At 44.8% G+C, this 17948-nt stretch overlaps 2 protein-coding genes and 2 pseudogenes across 2 annotated transcripts; 2 read left to right on the top strand and 2 right to left on the bottom strand.

The window, feature by feature from the left end:
• LOC130405313 (uncharacterized) overlaps window positions 1–17948 on the bottom strand; it is a 131459-nt pseudogene that overhangs the window by 28510 nt on the left and 85001 nt on the right.
• On the top strand, window positions 1470–2399 carry cldnj (claudin j). Its single transcript, XM_056612280.1, has 2 exons — window positions 1470–2052; window positions 2392–2399. Exons 1-2 carry the CDS (start codon window positions 1470–1472, stop codon window positions 2397–2399), a joined length of 591 nt encoding a protein of 196 aa, XP_056468255.1.
• On the top strand, window positions 3780–5430 carry LOC130405889 (claudin-4-like; annotated as a pseudogene).
• LOC130405886 (ribosome maturation protein SBDS-like) lies at window positions 6291–8792 on the bottom strand. The gene is made up of 5 exons (XM_056611189.1): window positions 8443–8792; window positions 8202–8331; window positions 7849–8049; window positions 7405–7569; window positions 6291–7136 (listed from the first exon to the last, which is right to left on the bottom strand). The coding sequence occupies exons 1-5, from the start codon at window positions 8568–8570 to the stop codon at window positions 7008–7010; spliced, it is 753 nt and encodes a 250-aa protein (XP_056467164.1). The 5' UTR covers window positions 8571–8792; the 3' UTR covers window positions 6291–7007.

Below are 17948 nucleotides of genomic sequence, written 5' to 3'. Positions count from 1 at the left end.
TAGTCCTACATTTTTTTCTGTGTTTGACACTTGGCACGTTTGATAAACTCAGCACAAGTCTATGAAAGTAAAGGAAGAACCAGTTCTCACCTGAAACAACACTCCTTTTCCTGTTAAAGAGATGATCTCACCGCTCATGTCAGCTTAAACTCTGGGCAAACACAATACATGGTTGCTTGCTAGTTAGTAGGTTAGTTGGTTTGTTAGTTAGATGGTTCTTGGTTAGTAGTTAGTCAGCTATCTATATGAGTGTAAGAGGGTGAATCCATGTTTGTGAAACCTGGTATTCATTATGTTGAGAGATAAGTATAAATAAAAGTGTTGATGTGCAGGAGAGAAATTATTGAAACATAGGCCTAGTCATCCAAAGTTCATCAAAATGTGAAGCAATTCATGTCTGATAGATATATTCTTACAAACAGGGATTTGGTACACCCCAGCAGGTTGAATACCTGTTACTGAATGTCCATTTTTTGTTTATTCGAAAGTTTTGGGTTTCTTTTTTTATTCAATTTGGGTTTACGGTGGGGAGAGTGGTCTGCTTTGTTGTGTAAACTGGTCTTATCAGGCGAAACCGGGAGCATTTGGAGTGGTCATGTGATTCCGTTCTGGGAATGTAACGAAAAAACATCTCCAACCACGCCCAGCCTTTCGGTTACAGCGAGGACGGTTTCTGTCGTCATTTTCCTTTACTTCTTTTTTTTTTTTTTTTTTTTTCAGTTAATTCGTGTCTACTCTTGGATCGGAGTAAAATTTGCGATTGAACAAAAAATCCTTTCACTTGACAACTTTCAACAACATTACAACCTATGAAACATACAATTTGTCATACTGATGAAAATACATTGATTTACGGTTTAGTTTTTAAGTACATCATTTGCATTTTCATGAAGAGCATTATTCTAGCGAAAATACTGTGTCTCTGATGGCACACTGACCCCTAGTGGCTCGTCTTTGACAAACTAACCAAACCTACACAAGATTTCCCAAGAAAGGAGTACCTTCAAAACATCTGGGGAAATTGTTGTTTCATTTATATTCAGGTCGAGAAATGATGCTCTACCTACAGTGTTTGGTGTCATGAAATGTACAATAGACACATTTAATGCCATTATATCAAGGCAAAGATAAATAAATACATAAAACTGCAGGGATATCATATTGTTTCCATTTGTGTTAATTCCAATGGCTGTTCCTGATTTGCTAAAAGGAGTCCCAGTAACAATGTAAATATTCATTGATTTATTTCTCCCTCTCCTCTCTGTCTCCCTTCCTTCCCTCTCTCCCCAAACGCTCTCTCCTGCTCCCGCTTTCTCCCCCTCATTCTCTCCGTCTCCCTCCTCCATCTCTCCCTTCTTTCCCTCCCTCCCTCTACTCTCTCACCCTCCCCTCCTCTATCTCCCTCAGGAGTGACCTCCCCAAACCACTACCACCACCACCACCACCACCCCCCAGCCACCCCCACCACCATGGGCCTGGAAGAGCTGGGCTTCACCCTGTCCATGCTGGGCGTGGCCGGCATCATTCTGATCTGCGGGCTGCCCATGTGGAAGGTGACGGCCTTCATCGGCACCCACCTGGTGGTCATGCAGGTGTTCTGGGAGGGCCTGTGGATGACGTGCGTCAGCGAGTACACGGGCCAGATGCAGTGCAAGATCTACGACGCCCTGCTGGACCTGGAGCCCGACCTGCAGGCCGCCAGGGGCCTGGTGTGCATCAGCCTGGTGCTGGGCTGCCTGGCCTTCCTGCTCTTCCTGCTGGGGGCCCGCTGCACCAACTGCCTGGGCCACGCGCGCGCCAAGGGCCGGGTGGTGGCGGCGGCGGGCCTGGTGTTCGCCCTGAGCGCGCTCGCCACCCTGGTGGCCGTGTCCTGGACGGCCAACGGCATCGTCAGGGACTTCCGCAACCCGCGCGTCCCCGACGTGCTGAAGAAGGAGCTGGGGGCCGCCATCTACATCGGCTGGGTGACCGGCGGCCTGCTGCTGTGCGGGGGGGCGCTGATGTGCGGCAGCTGCCCCCCGCCCGCCGCCAGGGCGGGGGGGGTTCGGGCGGGTACAGGCGGGCGGCGCGGACCACCCGCACCTCGCACAGCGGCTACGCCTTCAAGAACTACGTGTGATAAATGGGGGTGGGGGGGTGGGGAGGGGGGGATTCTATTCGAACATCCATCATCGGCATTACAGCCTAATTTTATGTACATGGATCTGCTGAAATGTCTAAGATGCAGAAAATAAAATGGCAATGGAATGACAGAATTGGTTAAAGTAAGAGAAGATGTTATTTGTATAGATCCCACGTTGATTTGACGGATTATAGTGTTTATTTGCTTTCCGAACCCCCTTATCAGTTTCAGCCCACCTTTCCTTTGAAATAAACCCTCAAATCTTTCAGGTAACTAACCCTTGACAAACAATGAGCATGGGCTCATGGGAAATGTAGTTAGAACTCCCATAATGCCATCCCCTTTGCTTCAAACCTCAGCAGCCAATGCAGCATGTGGAATTTTGCATGGTTGTTCAAATTAGTATAACATACTCATAGAGGCCAGTAGAAAAAACATAATGTTAGTACGACTTAGAGGGTTTTTTGTGATTCACTTCAGGGAATTGCAAATAAAGGTTTAATAGAGCTGCTGTTGTTTTTATGTTTTTGTATTTGCATCAGTTGGAGATGTTTTGCATAACAATGGGAATCCGAAGGAGTGTCTGCGTGTCTTTCAGCTGAGTCACCGCACAAAGACTTCATGGAAACATGAAGCGCGTCCTTCTATTTGAGGGAACGCTCCTCATTCTCCCGTTATATGAGGTTGTGGCGCTTCAACGTTAAAACAAAGCGCTCAGCCAGAAGCCCCAACACAGGCTCATCTTTGTCCCACTGCTGATCTCAACGGAGAGAGAGAGAGAGGCTGAGATTGTTATAAAGGCAGAGCAGAGCAAACATGGGATTTCCCTACTGCTGTTCCAGAGTCCCACCCATGTGGGCTAACTGGTTTTGCTACATGCATGTAGCAGTGCTGTAACCAGCCCAGGCTCAAGGGAACACACACACCCATCTGTGTGTTCTCTCTCTCTCCCTCAAACAAACACAAACACAGTCATGGCGATTCCTTTATGAGATTGCGTCTAGGACGGATGAGACTTCTAAATCTGAAAAAGCACACAATAGCGAAGTGATTACTTGTTTATGTATGCATACACCAGTCTCCTCTCCAGCAGAGTGAGCCCAGTTTCCAACACCGTTTAACACTGTTGCCACCTCAACACATGGATTTTTCCACATATCATGTGAGGGAAATGTTGAGTTTTACTCATATATATATATATATAGGGGGTCCTTGTGACAGGTTCAGCTCAGGCAAAAGTTAAGCAAAGGGGAACTTACAAATGGGGGGGGGGGGGGGGGGGGCTAGATAACAAAACCTGAAGGAAACAAAGCTTGAATTATTACAACTAAACTAAATATGTTATTTTCCATCAAATCACACACACACAAACTCAAAATCAGTGATTTGGTCTAGACATGTCCAAACATGTCCAAACCTTGATAATCTCTTGTGTCCCCTCATCCCTTTCCCTGTGCGTTTCTTCAACACACACACACACACACACACACACGCACACGCACACACGCACACGCACACATGCACGCACTCAGAGCTGCTGAATTTATTTCTTCCTCGCTACCTCTCCCTCTCTCTCTCTTTATCATCCTAACACACAGCCACACACACTAAACACAGAACCCGCCCTCCGCTCTGAGCAGCTGTTTCTGGTTGGCAGCGCCGTGCCGGGAGCGAGGAATCAGCAGCAGCGGCGGCCCGGACAAGTCATGGATCGCTGGCTGGAACGGACCGCACTGGGCCTGGGCGTCACCGGTTGGCTGTGCAGCATCTTCACCCGCTGCCTGTCGCTCTGGAAGGTGAGCGGCACCGTTGACAACGTCACCGCCACCCTGCCCGCGTACTGGGACGGGGTGTGGTTGGATTGGGACCACTGGGACCTGGCGCATGACGGGAGTCTCCATTGCTCATTTTACCAGAGACTCATGTCGCTCTCTGGAAACTTCCGCACGTGGAGGGCGCTGGTCGGGCTGCGATAGGAGCCGGCGCGTTCGCCGTGGCAGTGGGAACCGCGGGGATTGTGTGGTTCCCAACGCGTGGTCAGGTGAAGCTGGCGTCCGGAGCGCTCTTTGTTGTGTCCGGGATACTGTTGTTGGTTCCCATGGCCTGGACGTGTCACCACACCAGTCAGCCTCTAGAGGGCGCCAAAGATCTGCAGCGCGACTGGGGCCCTGCGCTCTACCTCGGCTGGATCTCCTTTGCGTTGATGGTCGCCGGGGGCGCGTTTCTGCTAACCCGGTGCCCACCACGGTCTCAAGAGCCCGTTGGGTCGGTGCCGGTGAGCAGGTACCCGCAGCAGGAGGAGAGTGAAAACCCTCTGAGCACCATCCATAGAACAACGTTTACCAACAGCCAGTACAACAGGGCTCACTCTGAGCCCATCTGATGATTCAAGTATGTTCAACTATATGGACTCTTATGGGTAACCACACTAGGCCTACCTGTGGAATGAAAAGCAGACCCCGTTGTCCTTGTTTAAACAGCAGGAGAGGCCTAATGATGTCTGCATAATACAGCACAAGTCTGTTTTTGCCTATGTCAAACCGTTATTGTGCCTAATTGTTCATGGGTTACCGGAAATATGCCACTTCCTATACACGTTTAACATTCCAAACTACTTCCATGGGAATAACAATTATGTGTGATACTAAAATAGTTGGTCATATATCTATACTTTGTATATGTAGGAGGGGTAGCTGTCATGCATAGCATGTTGGTTTTAAATGTAATTTGCTCTTCTAAAGAGTAGGCCTATTCTGTGTCATTATGATGCCATTATCCTAGCCTAATGGCATTTAAGATGAAGCCTTGCCATACACCGTGAGGTGCCTTATAATATGGAGTGAGATGTTCAAGCTGTATGTTAAATTCAATGGAAATATTGTACATGCGCTTTTGGGAGTTTACTTAGAATGCTGTTTACATGTAATATACCAAACCTGATTAATATATTGTGTGGCCTTGTCCTAAATATGGTTCCAGAGTAATATTAGCTTTTTTTTTACAGCTGCCATACAAAGTTTAAATAAGAGTGGCAAACACTACAGTGTGAAACAGGGTGTCTGGTATAAGTGGAGGATTGATGGTTCAACACTCAGGACCTCCAAGTGGGAAGAGTCCTTGTGCTAATGCTTACCCCCAAATAACCCAACCTCCAGCATGTGTTTTGAGCAGGGATTAGTGAATGAATGTCCTCTGGTCTTGCTGGTGTGCTAACAGGTAACAGGGCTAATCTTACATTGAGCTATCACTGTGTTGTTGGGTCTCTCTCTCTCTCTCTCTCTCTCTCTGTGGAATTAAACTTGACATGAAACGTGTGGGTGTCTCTTTCTCAATACTGGTGTCCCCGGATGTTCAAAGCCTTGTCGTATCAAAGGATATAGCCACCGGTTCTGAAATTCTAAATGTGTGAACACCATATTTGAAGGCTTTAAATAGACTTCAAATAAGAAGGTATCTCACACTGGATACAATATGTGATGGAAAGTAAAATATTCATATTATCCCTATTAGATGAGTGGAAGAATATTAACACCAATAATTATGCAAATAGAAGCTATTTTCAGTTTTTAAGTAAAATTTTCTTTGCCATGTTATATTATCCTCACAGGGTGATGCAGGTTGCTGGTGCACACTTGGGTTTCAAGAATGTTTGGTTGTGACCTGGTCCTAGGTGTTGGTTGGGAAAAGCACAACATTGACGCTAACACTATCACTTCACTGCAAACCGATCATTTATACTGGATTTATGTTTTGTTTTGTTAAAATGCCCTACCATTTAAAATATAAGCAAGAAACGGAGGCAGCACACTGGACACATCTTAATCTCAGCACAGACATACTAGAAAACCTAGACAAAAAAAGATCCACATTCAAGGATAATTATGGGGATTTTTTTAAATTATTCAAATCACTTCTCTTTCAAGGAGCTTCTCCGCTAACTTGAGCAGTACGAGATCAACCTTGATTTTAAAAAATGATTAGAAAGCTATCATCACTGCATCCAAATGAATAAAAATAATAATAATTGTATAAGTCACTATGTTGACAATGCATCGCCAAATTTCTGAAGTGGGGGGAATTAAGACATTTAAAAGTGGGTGAATTAATCAACCATTTAACAAGGTAATTTATTTCAATATATTTAATGACAAAATAAATTATTGGATGAAGCAAATTACACAGTAAGCAATGATTATAGATCACAAGTGGTAAAATAAAAAGGCATGGACAATATTCTTGTAATATGATCCAAACTCCAATAATGTAATCAAATTGTGACTTAAGATGGGATGAAAACCCCCCAACTAAAGTCAAGTACATCGCTCGTTGGAAGGCTCAAACTGCACACAAGAAACCAAGACAGCCATGAGCAGCCGAATAAACTCTCTAAATATTCAGTGGCTGGAACACAGGAATGGCATCATGGATTCAAAGTGGAATAGTGTGAATTAGCGATATAGAGAGTATGCCCTCTGTGTACCAGGATGCTCGTTATATATATATATATATATGGAGGCACAGAGGGTCCATGGTGATGGAGGTTGGAGATAAGGGCAATGGGGCTTCAGTAGTGGAATTAAGGGTTAGATGTGAGAGGTTTAGGGTAAATTGGGGTTGGAGAAGTTTGAGAGTTGAGGATTAAGGGTAAGGGGTTTTAGGGTTTAACTTGGTTAAGGTTTGCGGGTAAAGTGGGATAGGGTTAGTGGGCAAATGGTGGAGGATAACGGGGTTGTGGGTAGATGGGTTACGGGCAAAGGGTTAAAGAAGGTTAAGAGTTGAGGGCAAAGAGTTGGGGTCTGAAGTGTTGAGGGGTAAGGGTTAAGTGGGTTCGGGTTAGGTAGCAACGGGGTTGGAGGGTCGTGGGTAGAAGGGTTAAGGGGTGGAGTTACTCCAGCTTCTCATCTCCCTCCTCCACATCCTTCAGGTTGAGGACCTCCAGAGAGCCCCGGCCCTTGGTCTCACAGCGGATCAGCTCGTCGATCTCCCTGAAGCAGCCGGGGTCCACCAGACACACCTGTGTTTGGGGAGGAATATATATGGGGGCTATTTAATGGCTGACATTAACTCTAGTAATGGTAGAATTGGTCATGTGTCGTGGTATTACAACAAGCACATATGACCATTTATACATTCAGAGCTATATTCACAGATATACACACTGCTTGGTTACTGACAGAATGTAACTAGGACTATGTAACACTGCCATGGAATTCCCTGGGGATTGTACTTTGTCACGCAGGTTGTTGAACTTTGTTCCGATTATGTTTTTACGAGGCACTCACCATCTCCAGCTGCTCGTCAAAGTCCTCGCTCTCGACCACCTTCAGGAAAGGCATCAGCCTCTCCTTCAGCTTCTTGCCCTCCTTGGCCGGCAGGACCAACCGCAGCCTCATGTAGGCCCGCTGGATCTCCATTGACTTCTTCAGCAGTTTGATGACCTCCAGCGCCTGGGAGGCACACAGCAGGACATCGAGGTCACACGTCGAGGCACTAGCTTGGATTCCTTAACACTTGCAGGATCATGTGTTAAAATAAGATAACGCTAAACTCAACTTTATACAACTTCCCAGCTGGGGATTTGGCGTTCACTGCAGCAGAATTACGGACATTAAATCAAATAAAATGAGCGGAAAAGTTTAAAAGTAAACAAAGATAAAGTCGTGTGTGACTAAGGTATTGGCTAATAGTTTTTATTATGAAACTAAAGTGGACATTCAGCTGCCTACCTGTTGTTTGGTGCTCTTGTAGGGCTTCACAGAGTAGTGGATGTCCTTCATGGCACGCTCGATCATACTGACCGTGTACGGCCTCTTCGTCTCTGGGTTGACACATTTCTCTGCCACGATCGTCGCTATGTCCCTGAACATGGTCTCCAGTTGGTCATGCCTTTCTTTGTCAGAAACCTGGAGTTCACCTTTGGCTAAAATCTGTCCATGGACATGGAGAAATAAAGCAAGTCATGATGATGATTTACAATGACGTTACAATATTGCGATTGAGATGGAGCTTTAACTCGCATAATGTAGCTATGTAAGTAGTCACTCAATACTAACTACAGAAAGATGTCCACGTAACTTACTTGCTTACAAACTTCGGTAATATCCTCTGTTCCAAACGATTTGATCAAGTCATCTTTCTTGGCAAACTGCCCTTTGGAAACGTTGACAAAAACTGAATGGGTTTGCAGAACCTCTTCCAGATCTTTCTCCCTATATGAAAACAGACAAAGGTGTTTATAGTTTAGATCTGTCTGAGGAAAAATTGGATAGAAAAACAAACTGTTATAGTTATCACGTTATTCAGTGTTAACAAATACTTACGCTCCAGATCTCCAGCTCACCACTTTATTTTTGTAACAGGCAATTTCAAATCGTTGTCCTCCCCTTTTCATCCTCACGATTGCCACATTCGTCAGCCGTATTTGATTTGTCGGAGTAAAGATGGACATTTTGATGATTGAGAAATATATAGATATCTGTCAACGCAGTGAACTCACGTGTATAATAACAACACATTTGGATGTACGAAGTGGTCAAGTCGCCAATCTCCCAGCTTTCTTGCGGCATTTCACTGAGGCACGCCCCCTTCCGGTCGTAGTATCTCGTCGCTTTCAAAGTAGAGCGAGCAGATCTGTACAACTAGCAAACAAGATGGCTGCGCCCATAGTCAATGGGGATCGAGCTGTATTTTCTTTGTATTTGTACCACGTTGGGGGTTGTAATGTCGATTTTAAATCCTCCTACACACTTGATTTCATTGCTGCTTTAATCCGGTCACCAATTTATGGTCTTGCTTTGCGTGAAATTCAATGTAAAGTTGTGTTTTCAAGCTGGTTTGCCAAAGAGGCTATGTTGCTAATGATGACTAGACCGCTACTACCCCTCGTGGCTCGACAGAAACACGACAGCACTTGTTGAAATAAAATTTGGCGAAAATGGCAAAATATTATTGCAATGTAAAAGGCTTGCAATGTTAATGTTTCTGTAAAGGCTGGCAACCATTATACACTGGATTATTTTTTTCCAAAATAGTTATTCTTAAACTCGTCGGACACAAATAGCAAACTGGAAGGCTGGAGCAAGGGAAATACGTCACGTTCTCGCTGAAGCTGGTCGTCGTACCAGCCTACACCCCACATCATCAAAAGGGATAGCAGCATTATGCTGCTATCCATTTTGATGGTAGGCATTTTCATTGCAAGCCTTTTACATTGCAATAATATCTTGTCATTTTCGCCAATTTTAATTTCAACAAGATCTGTCGTGTTTCTGTCGAGCCACGAGGGGTAGTAGCGGGCTAGTCATCATTAGCAACATAGCCTCTTTAGCAAACCAGCTTGAAAACACAACTTTACATTGAATTGCACACAAAGCATGACCGTGCAATGCATAAATTGGTGACCGGATTAAAGCAGCAATGAAATCAAGTGTGTAAGAGGATTTAAAATCGACATTACAACCCCCAACGTGGTACAAATACAAAGAAAATACAGCTCGATCCCCATTGACTATGGGCGCAGCCATCTTCTTTACTAGTTGTACAGATCTCCAAGCGTCAGATAGATCGACTGACTCAATACAAGTGCGTTGTCAAAGTAGTGCCGCAGTCAACCTGAGACGTGAACCAAAGGTTCCGCATCTCAGTTTTATCTCTAAATTCTGTATTTTGAATGAAAATAAAATACGAATTCATTTTTTGATTCAGTTTTATTTAAAACAAAATAAATTTATTTTAAGAAAAGTTAACAGTTAATACTCATAGTTGTGAGGAAGTGACCCATAAAAACCACATTTCCCAGAAGTCCCATCAATACGACGATGACAACATGGCTTCACGTCTCCACTGCTTTCTTTATAGGTCCATGATCCACTGTTGAGAAGATGGATTGTTAGTAAGAGACAAGAAGTTGTACACTTTATACAAATGTCAACATTTTTCTGCTTAGCTTTAATGTTGCATAGTTGGTCGATAATTATTTGGCATTGCAGCAAGTACTTGTCAAACCTCAGATATGAAAGGTAGGTGCATCTAGTCTGAAGGTAAGTGACAGATGGTGAGACTGCATGATAACAAAAATAATGTTTATTTACATTGCCATAGCAGAGGTATTACCTGAAGTATGTCGTATTTGCATTAACACATTAATAGTACACTGGGTTCTTATAAGAATCTTATCTTAAAGGTTGCGTAGGTGATTCGCTTTTTTGGCCATTTTTGCAAAATTACTTGAAATCCTTATCATAACCCGCTTACAGCCACTGAGTTAGAAGTACTGACATGAAAATTAAACTTGTCAATCATCTGTGGAACGGGCAGGGCTCGAAAAACTCCAGCCAATCATTTCCATTGCCACCGAGTTTCATTGGACAGTAAGTACGTCAATCAAACGGTCGTACTGCACTCCCCCTCCCCCTCCCCCGCGCGCCCCGCGCGACCCCTTCGTGCAGTACTCGTGACCCAGAGCTCGTGACCCAGAGCAAGCTCCTGTTTGTTGTTATCCTGCGGTATCTACTGGAACTAGTTAATCCACATTTGGACCTAGCAGTAGAAGACAATTTCCATGGCAGACAAGACGCCACCATCCCCACCACCACCACCACCACCACCAGCAAAGAGAAGGAAAACTCTTTTTCAGAGAGTAATTGATAATAAAAACGCTGAAAGAGAAAAACTGAAATCAAGAATAATCCTAGGCGCAGCTTTTGAACGTTTGCGGCAACTGAAGGACGAGAAGGGTCTAAAAACCGATGCTTGTGTGGCGGTTGACCTAGTTTCAAAGTTTATACCGTTTATACTCGGTAATACCGGTGTTGAGGCGAGTGTATTACTCGGTGTGAAAATGTCCACACCGCGGCAACCCTAGTGAAAACCAGGACTTCCAATACAATGATATGACAACAAACATTAACATTTTCTAAAAATAGCTAATGATTATGTGACCGTTTAATGTTTAAACATCTGGTGCAACCATAGCCGCCCGAGAAACGTATTTCTCAGCAGGGGGTGCTGGGAAAAAAAAAACCCGGCCTGCACCAGACTCGCAAACTCGTCACATTGATATAAAAAAGATATATAGCAGCGCAGCTCAATACACCAGTGCTATGCGCGCACAGTTGAAAATCGATCGTTGTGTTCACTTCCTTCACCACCATGGTTCACATCCAGCTGCTCACAGAACAAGTTTAGCGCACCACCGCCTACCCTCACACTTTTTCATATAACCTTCTTTTCAGCACTAGGACATATGAGCATTAAATAAATGCTGCGTCTCAACATGCCTTGGACACGCAGCGAGGGATGACTCGATGTTGCCACCCGGGCCGAAACAGTTAGGAGCGACCTACTAGCCAAGAGCGAACACAGCGGGGCAGAGGAGGTAGTGTCAGGACAGTCTTTGGTACACATCAGTACGGCCCTATTTGCCCTACTGTTTAGTGGCAATGCAGTGTTTTATTCTATGCCTTTTTATTTTCGTATATTATTTCAATTAATACAATTTATTTATTCATGAAATCAAGATCTGGTCTTCAAATCTTTTTTCCAATATAGGTGTATTACAATGGAGTTGTGTTATATTCGGACCAATACGGCTACAGCGGACGCTCACATGACGTTAAGCATTTCTGGTGCATAATGTGACGCTTCAGAACCTAAAACCCCGTTCTCCCCGTTGAAACGACAACACCATAACCGGCGTTTTCAGAAGAATCTCCACCTTTGGCCGGAGAGTTTTTAGAAATGATCGTTTTCTGTGATAAGACAGGGGCCTCGGCCCGGGGGTGTTGCAGCACCCCCCAACACCCCTACTTCCCGCGAGTTTTCCTGGGTGCAATTTACAGCTGAATGTAGTGCCATGTGTTTAAACGAAAAACCTACGCTAGCCTGGCTCGCTCTCGCGCATCTCTGTTCGCGCTCGTGCTGATTGCGCGTCCAGGTACCTTGGAATGGGTGGATGAGTCAGAGTCAGCGTTGAGGATGAGGGGGTATGGATCCCATTTGAGTTGTGTATTTCAAAATCTGCTGGCGTTTCGCAATCGCGTACTCCAACCTTTAATGTAGGTGGGAGATGGCACAGTCCCTGACAGCTGTTGGATGATGGTTTGGCACAACAGGCTGTACTTTTATTCTGCAGCGGACTGTTGTCTTTTGCATATGGTTTACTCTGAAGATGGAATTAAAAAGGTTTTGACCTTTCGGCACCAACCGGTTTCACGGATCAAGTTTCCAATATGTGTTAGTAGGGTTTGTTTCATTTTCCCATAATTGCATGCAGGCCGTGCACAATATTTTTCTATCTATTACTCTGTTTTTACATATTTCAGTCCTATCGTGTTATATATTGTAGGTTCTTTCAAAAGCATATCAGATTTTGTTGGGTATGGGTATCACCCCCCACCACTAACAAGAAGATATACAATCAGGCTTTCTCTTCAGGGTTGGTTTAATCGCTCATAGCGATGCTATCCTGTTAATATTCTCTACTTTCACATATTATTGAAGTCCTTTTCTTCCCTTACCACAAGGAATTGGTATACACCTCAATGGTGAGCAGCTTTGTGTTCTTGCAATAGGGTGACACATTTCAATTCAAGTGCTTTTACCACATCTTTATGCAAGATCACAGGCGGTGTGCAATCAAGCGCTGTATGGCCTAAATAAAACAAGATTAACTTCACAACTAGTGATGAAATGCACCTTAACCTGGGATGCATTTGTGCATCCAAATCCAGCTCTCCACCTTCCAAGTGGGTGATTGGCCAGGGGGTATCCAATCACAATCACTTGCTCAATGTTCCGAGTGGTTGTTCTTTTAGTACGGAATGCCGTGATTTACTTCTTGGAAGATGGATTGGAAAAGGAGGTGTGACCAAGGCTGTTCTGTGCTGATTGGAGACGATGTTATCCTTCTATGACCTGTTGTGCTTCCGAATGTACTATGACTGAAGTAAGGGATAGTTAAAGGGATGCTTCACAGATACAGAACCGGCTTTCTATCATTATAAAATCGCTATTGTAATATAAAAAAACAGTTTTTTCTTCCCCTCAGTTTAACCCAGTCTTCCCTTGGCCCAGCTGTCCTTACATTACTCCTGACTTGACGTCAAATAACACGTTTGACGTCATGTCAGTAGAAATCTGCTTGCCTGCTAGAAGGGCCGAGGACTACAAACCATTGGTTCCGCAAATTTGTGAGCCCACCAATAAGGAATGATGGGGTCGGGAGTTCGCGTACGAGATGTTAACACAATGTCCGCCATGTTTCTTCACCGCTTAGCTAGAGAACAAGACAGACACAAGCCTCCGACAATGGCAGAAGCAAATTTGCAATGTGAAGCAGAAAAAGTAGAGTTGAGAATCTAGTGTTGGATTCGGACATTCAGGGCTATTTTTGTACGAGCCAGAATACAGCTAGGAAGAATTGACACAAATAGAGGAGGAGGCTGCTGCGGGCGCAGCTGAACCACCCGTGCCTGTTGCCGAGGATGAGGAGCCAGTGGCAGTGCGCGCCAGAGTCTATAGCCTATAGACACTAACACAGAGTCCCTGGGCTGCAGCCAACTTCAGCGATGCCAGAGCTACTGTAATTAGCAAATGTTTTTATGCTGTACAGTATTATAAATGATGAGTTTGAAAAAACGAGAGCAGAAGTCTTAACTAGTCAACGTTTCAAGGGGATATGTTTTTTCAAAGTTTGCTCGCGCTACCACTTGCGCTAGTATAATGGGTCCTTCCCCCTTCAAACGGAAACAGGCGGGCGGTGCAGCGAGCAGGCCTGCCTTAACCTGCCATTGGGCCCTGGGGCTGAGGTTTCGTAGGCCCCCTGAGAGGGGATCTTACAATGAAGATGTGTAACTTATTTCCGACATTTTGCCGTTGTTGACGGGGGGGGGGGACGACGACGACGACGAGTGTGGCTGTGGTGTAAAGGGGCCACTGGCCCTCTTTTTTCTTGGCTGATGATAGGCCCCTGATCTTTGTAAGCCCCAAACAAAAAATCACATTGTCTTGGGCCTTCGCCGATCTGGGGGCCTATCATGGGCCAGTATAAAATATAAAAGAATAAAAAAATAATAAAAAAAAAAAACTTTTTTTTTTTTTTTTTTTTTTGATGCAGCTCATGATAGGCCCCCCGATCGGCGTAGGCCCTGGGGCTTCAGCCCAGGCAAGCCCGTGCATTAAGGCGGCCTTGGCAGCGAGCGCAATGCACTGTGGTAGTTGGAGGATTTCTTACCTTGAGCCAGAGAGACCACTTCCTGCCTTTTCTCAGGCTAGGTTGAACCGATTTCAAAAACGTTTGCACATTGATAATAAATATAATTATTTACTTCATATAACCTTGATATCTCCGGCGGTGAAGTGTCCCTTTAAGAGTAAAACGACCTGATTGGCATGCAAATCCTAGGGGTTGCAGTTTGTGTGGAAAAAAGGGCTGCCAAGCGAATAAAGGCGTTTTCTTACCAGTAGTATATTCCTTTTTTATAGCTGTTCAATCCCTCCAAAATAAAACATTGTTCGTAATAAGAGACTGTTCTCCAAAAGCCTGTCAGCAGATTAATAGTCCCTCTGCTATCTGTGACTCCACACAATCTTCCCGGTCGTGCCGTCCCAACACTGATAAACCGTTCTCCCTGAACCGGGGAAAAGAGGGATTCTTTTCATCAGTGTTTCTTGTTTTTTCCTTCATATTGTGGGCCCCTGCTTCCGGGCGGTGCGTCGTAGAGAGATTAATACCCGATTGCCCGGCTGGCAAGCAGGAGAAGAGGAAACGGCAATTTATTCCAAAGGATAGCCACACTCTGTTTTTGGAGATCGAATCTCAATATTGAGGAATGAGGTTTCCCGGGGCCCCGGCAGCTCTGAGATGCTGGGTACGATGACCTCGAAGGCTGGCCAATCTTTCACGGAGGCCCCCTGTCCAGGGCAGTCTGGGCGGCCAGGGAGATAGCCTTGAGCGTGAGCTTTGCTAAATGCTCTGTGGATTACTGCACAGAGAAGACAACAAATACAGGGGTGTCCCTGTCCCTTCATTTTTTCTTTTTTAAAGGGACTTTGGTTGCTTTTCTATCATTGTCTATATCAATATTCATATCCATACTGAGTTATGCTTCTAAATACCCATTTGATGTAGGATTTCTCTATTATAATAAAGTGGTTATCCACAGGTGGCGGTCGCAGAACACATGCTAAACTTTATTCTTTTGAAATAAGCCCATGAATGAACTAATCTTTTAATGTTAATTCATGTTTCAATGGCTTACTATTTCATTGAGTTTAACCAAACATGAATTCATTTTTGAATACTCCAATTTTGGTAAATACATTTTAAATGTTTTGGTAGTGGCTTAATGACTAATGATGCACGTTGGTTCTTAGGCTAGACCAGTATACAACCACATTTATAATATATGCATGATGTAAATGGCTGATGTTACATCATGTATTTAAATTGTATTTTTGGATATGCTGTCAGTTTGTAACAATGGCCTGTTTTTGCATTTGTTCTGTGTGCACCCATGAATGTTTTTTCCCTGGTATGCTGTTCCCTGGAAATCATGTCAAATCATTGAGGCACTGGAGGTAGATAGGAGGGAAAGTGGCTGTTCATAACATAACAAGCACGATACAGCTGTAAAACCTTTCCAGTAGAACAAAGAAACGGCAGCGTCAGAGAAGCAAACCCCAGTTATCTCCAGCGAGCCGAAATGTTCAAAAATAGTAAATTCTATGCTTCTCCTTTCCTTGTTATGTGTTACCTAAAGAACACTCCAAAAGTAATGATGTGGAATGGGAGATAGGATGGGGAATTGGGATCGGTACAATACGACCAGCTCCGCACATACGATGACATTATGGCCGGTAATCCTGAGGGTTATTTCTTTCTCATATTATTTCACATCTGTATCACACCTCTGTGCCAGTGCACCAACAGGCCGGTCTGTGTGTTCCTATTGGCTGCCCACACTGACGGACAGCCCACAGAGAGTGCTGATTGGTTCTGTAAGTGGCTTGGTTCTGTAAGTGGCTTCCATATCTGAAGTCTTCCAAAGACTTCAGATATTGGAAGACCTACCTGAAAGGCCTGAGATACGCTGTGTTTGGCCTGGGTCACCCTGCCTACCTATTTTCAACTTCACATCACACATTTGCTGTCCGGTACCATATGCTGTGACACCCAATGGGATCCCTGCTAATCCGCCTGGCTTCCTTTTATGGAGGAGAGGAGGAACAGGAACAGGAAGAGGAGGAGTCTGAGATTTCACAACACGAAAAAACCCAGATGTGTTTTCGGCTATGATTATAAGGCTTAACGCATGATATTTCTGTTTACATGTATGTGCATGACTGTGCATGATCACTGTGTCCCCGTGTGTGTGTGTGAGTGTGTGTGTGCTTGTCGAGGAAATCATTAACATTACACTGAATATGAATGTACTTTTCCTCCACACCTAAACATTACACAAATACACATCCACACCTACACACACTCTCACCCACTCACTCAGATACTCAAACACACATTGACGTTACGCGCACACATACACATGGCACGGCGACCGGCCAGAGACGCAGACACAGATGCTTGGTTGTCATGACAGTGGGCCTTTATGGCCTGTGAGTGAGTGCTCAGCGCGCGCGGGAGGGGTCGGGGGGGCGGGGGGGGGGAGTGACACAACAGCAAGTAGCGGGCACCGGGGGACAGGTGAGGGGATGGGCTATAATGATTCCCGCCTCCAGCCCACCCATTGATCTCTGTTAATCTGGCCGCATCACCCGCCATACATCCCTGTTCACAGCCTCAACGTGCAGATGCTGGTCTCGTTCCACCATGCGGCGGCTAATGGAGGCTAGTGAATAGTGAATGGCTTTCATATGGCCTCCTCTCCGCTCAGCTGGAGGCAACGTGGGCCGGAATACTAAACGCACCCCATCCTTCTCCATGGAGGGCCTTGGAAAAGCAGAAGTGACAAGTACACAAACACGCGCATGGGAATATAAATTAGGGTTGATAAATCGGCAGTAGACGGATCATATTTTAACCACAGAGAACGGACTGTCGGGGACTTTCAGCTGGCTCATAAAAACACTTTACCATTACATTTCCCCTCCAGTTAGTCCTCTAATTTGTACAATGACTCTCTCTCTCTGTTTGTGTATCTCTCTCGCCCTCGCCTCTCATTATCCCTGTCTCTGTCCCTGTCTCTTTCTCTGGCTCTCAATTCAGTTTAAATTCCAAGCTGCTATATTTGAACAAATTAAACATGGTTGTCATGACAAATATATGTCATAATATATATCAAAACCCTCTCTTACCACAAGGAGGAGGAGGAGATGCTTGAGTCCAGCAGTGATGAGTCGGTCGGTCTAGGGGAGAGAGGAGGGTCATGGTGGACGTCATGAAGGGCCCGAAGACCAAGGTGAGGCCTCCTCCTCTCTAAGTTGTACTGGGTTCGTGTTTTAAAATACTTGACACAACACAATTGTTCTGCTCTAAAATAGTACGATCATTGTCAAATATTAAGAATTTGTATTAAATAAATAATTTCCAACATAAAAATACGGCAAGGCCATGAAGTGTTGCTATATCGAAACATATGCATGCACACATGCACACGCACGCACACACACAAACAAATATACACATAAAATAGAATGGAATAAACCAAATCAAATATGAAGGGATTCAAACGCTGAACCCCCATTATATCCACATGCATTTAGAAGAACCTGTCCCCCGTGAAGTGGGCGTTGTGAATTTCCAGCTGGCAACACTAGCGTTTTATCATCTTCCCTAAGCAACATTTCACTCTGCCATAGCAAGGCGATA

This window comes from Gadus chalcogrammus, chromosome 16 (assembly GCF_026213295.1).
Source record: "Gadus chalcogrammus isolate NIFS_2021 chromosome 16, NIFS_Gcha_1.0, whole genome shotgun sequence".
NCBI lineage: Eukaryota > Metazoa > Chordata > Actinopteri > Gadiformes > Gadidae > Gadus > Gadus chalcogrammus.
This window is presented reverse-complemented; position numbering and strand designations above follow the sequence as displayed.

Bases quoted from the DNA above. Each gene is read 5' to 3' on its own strand.
- cldnj (XM_056612280.1), top strand. From the start codon at position 1,470: ATGGGCCTGGAAGAGCTGGGCTTCACCCTGTCCATGCTGGGCGTGGCC.
- LOC130405886 (XM_056611189.1), bottom strand. From the start codon at position 8,570: ATGTCCATCTTTACTCCGACAAATCAAATACGGCTGACGAATGTGGCA. The intron at 8,050-8,201 runs GTAAGTTACGTG...GTCCATGGACAG, and splicing joins TTACCGAAGTTTGTAAGCAA to ATTTTAGCCAAAGGTGAACT. The intron at 7,570-7,848 runs GTAGGCAGCTGA...TGTGCCTCCCAG, and splicing joins ACAAGAGCACCAAACAACAG to GCGCTGGAGGTCATCAAACT.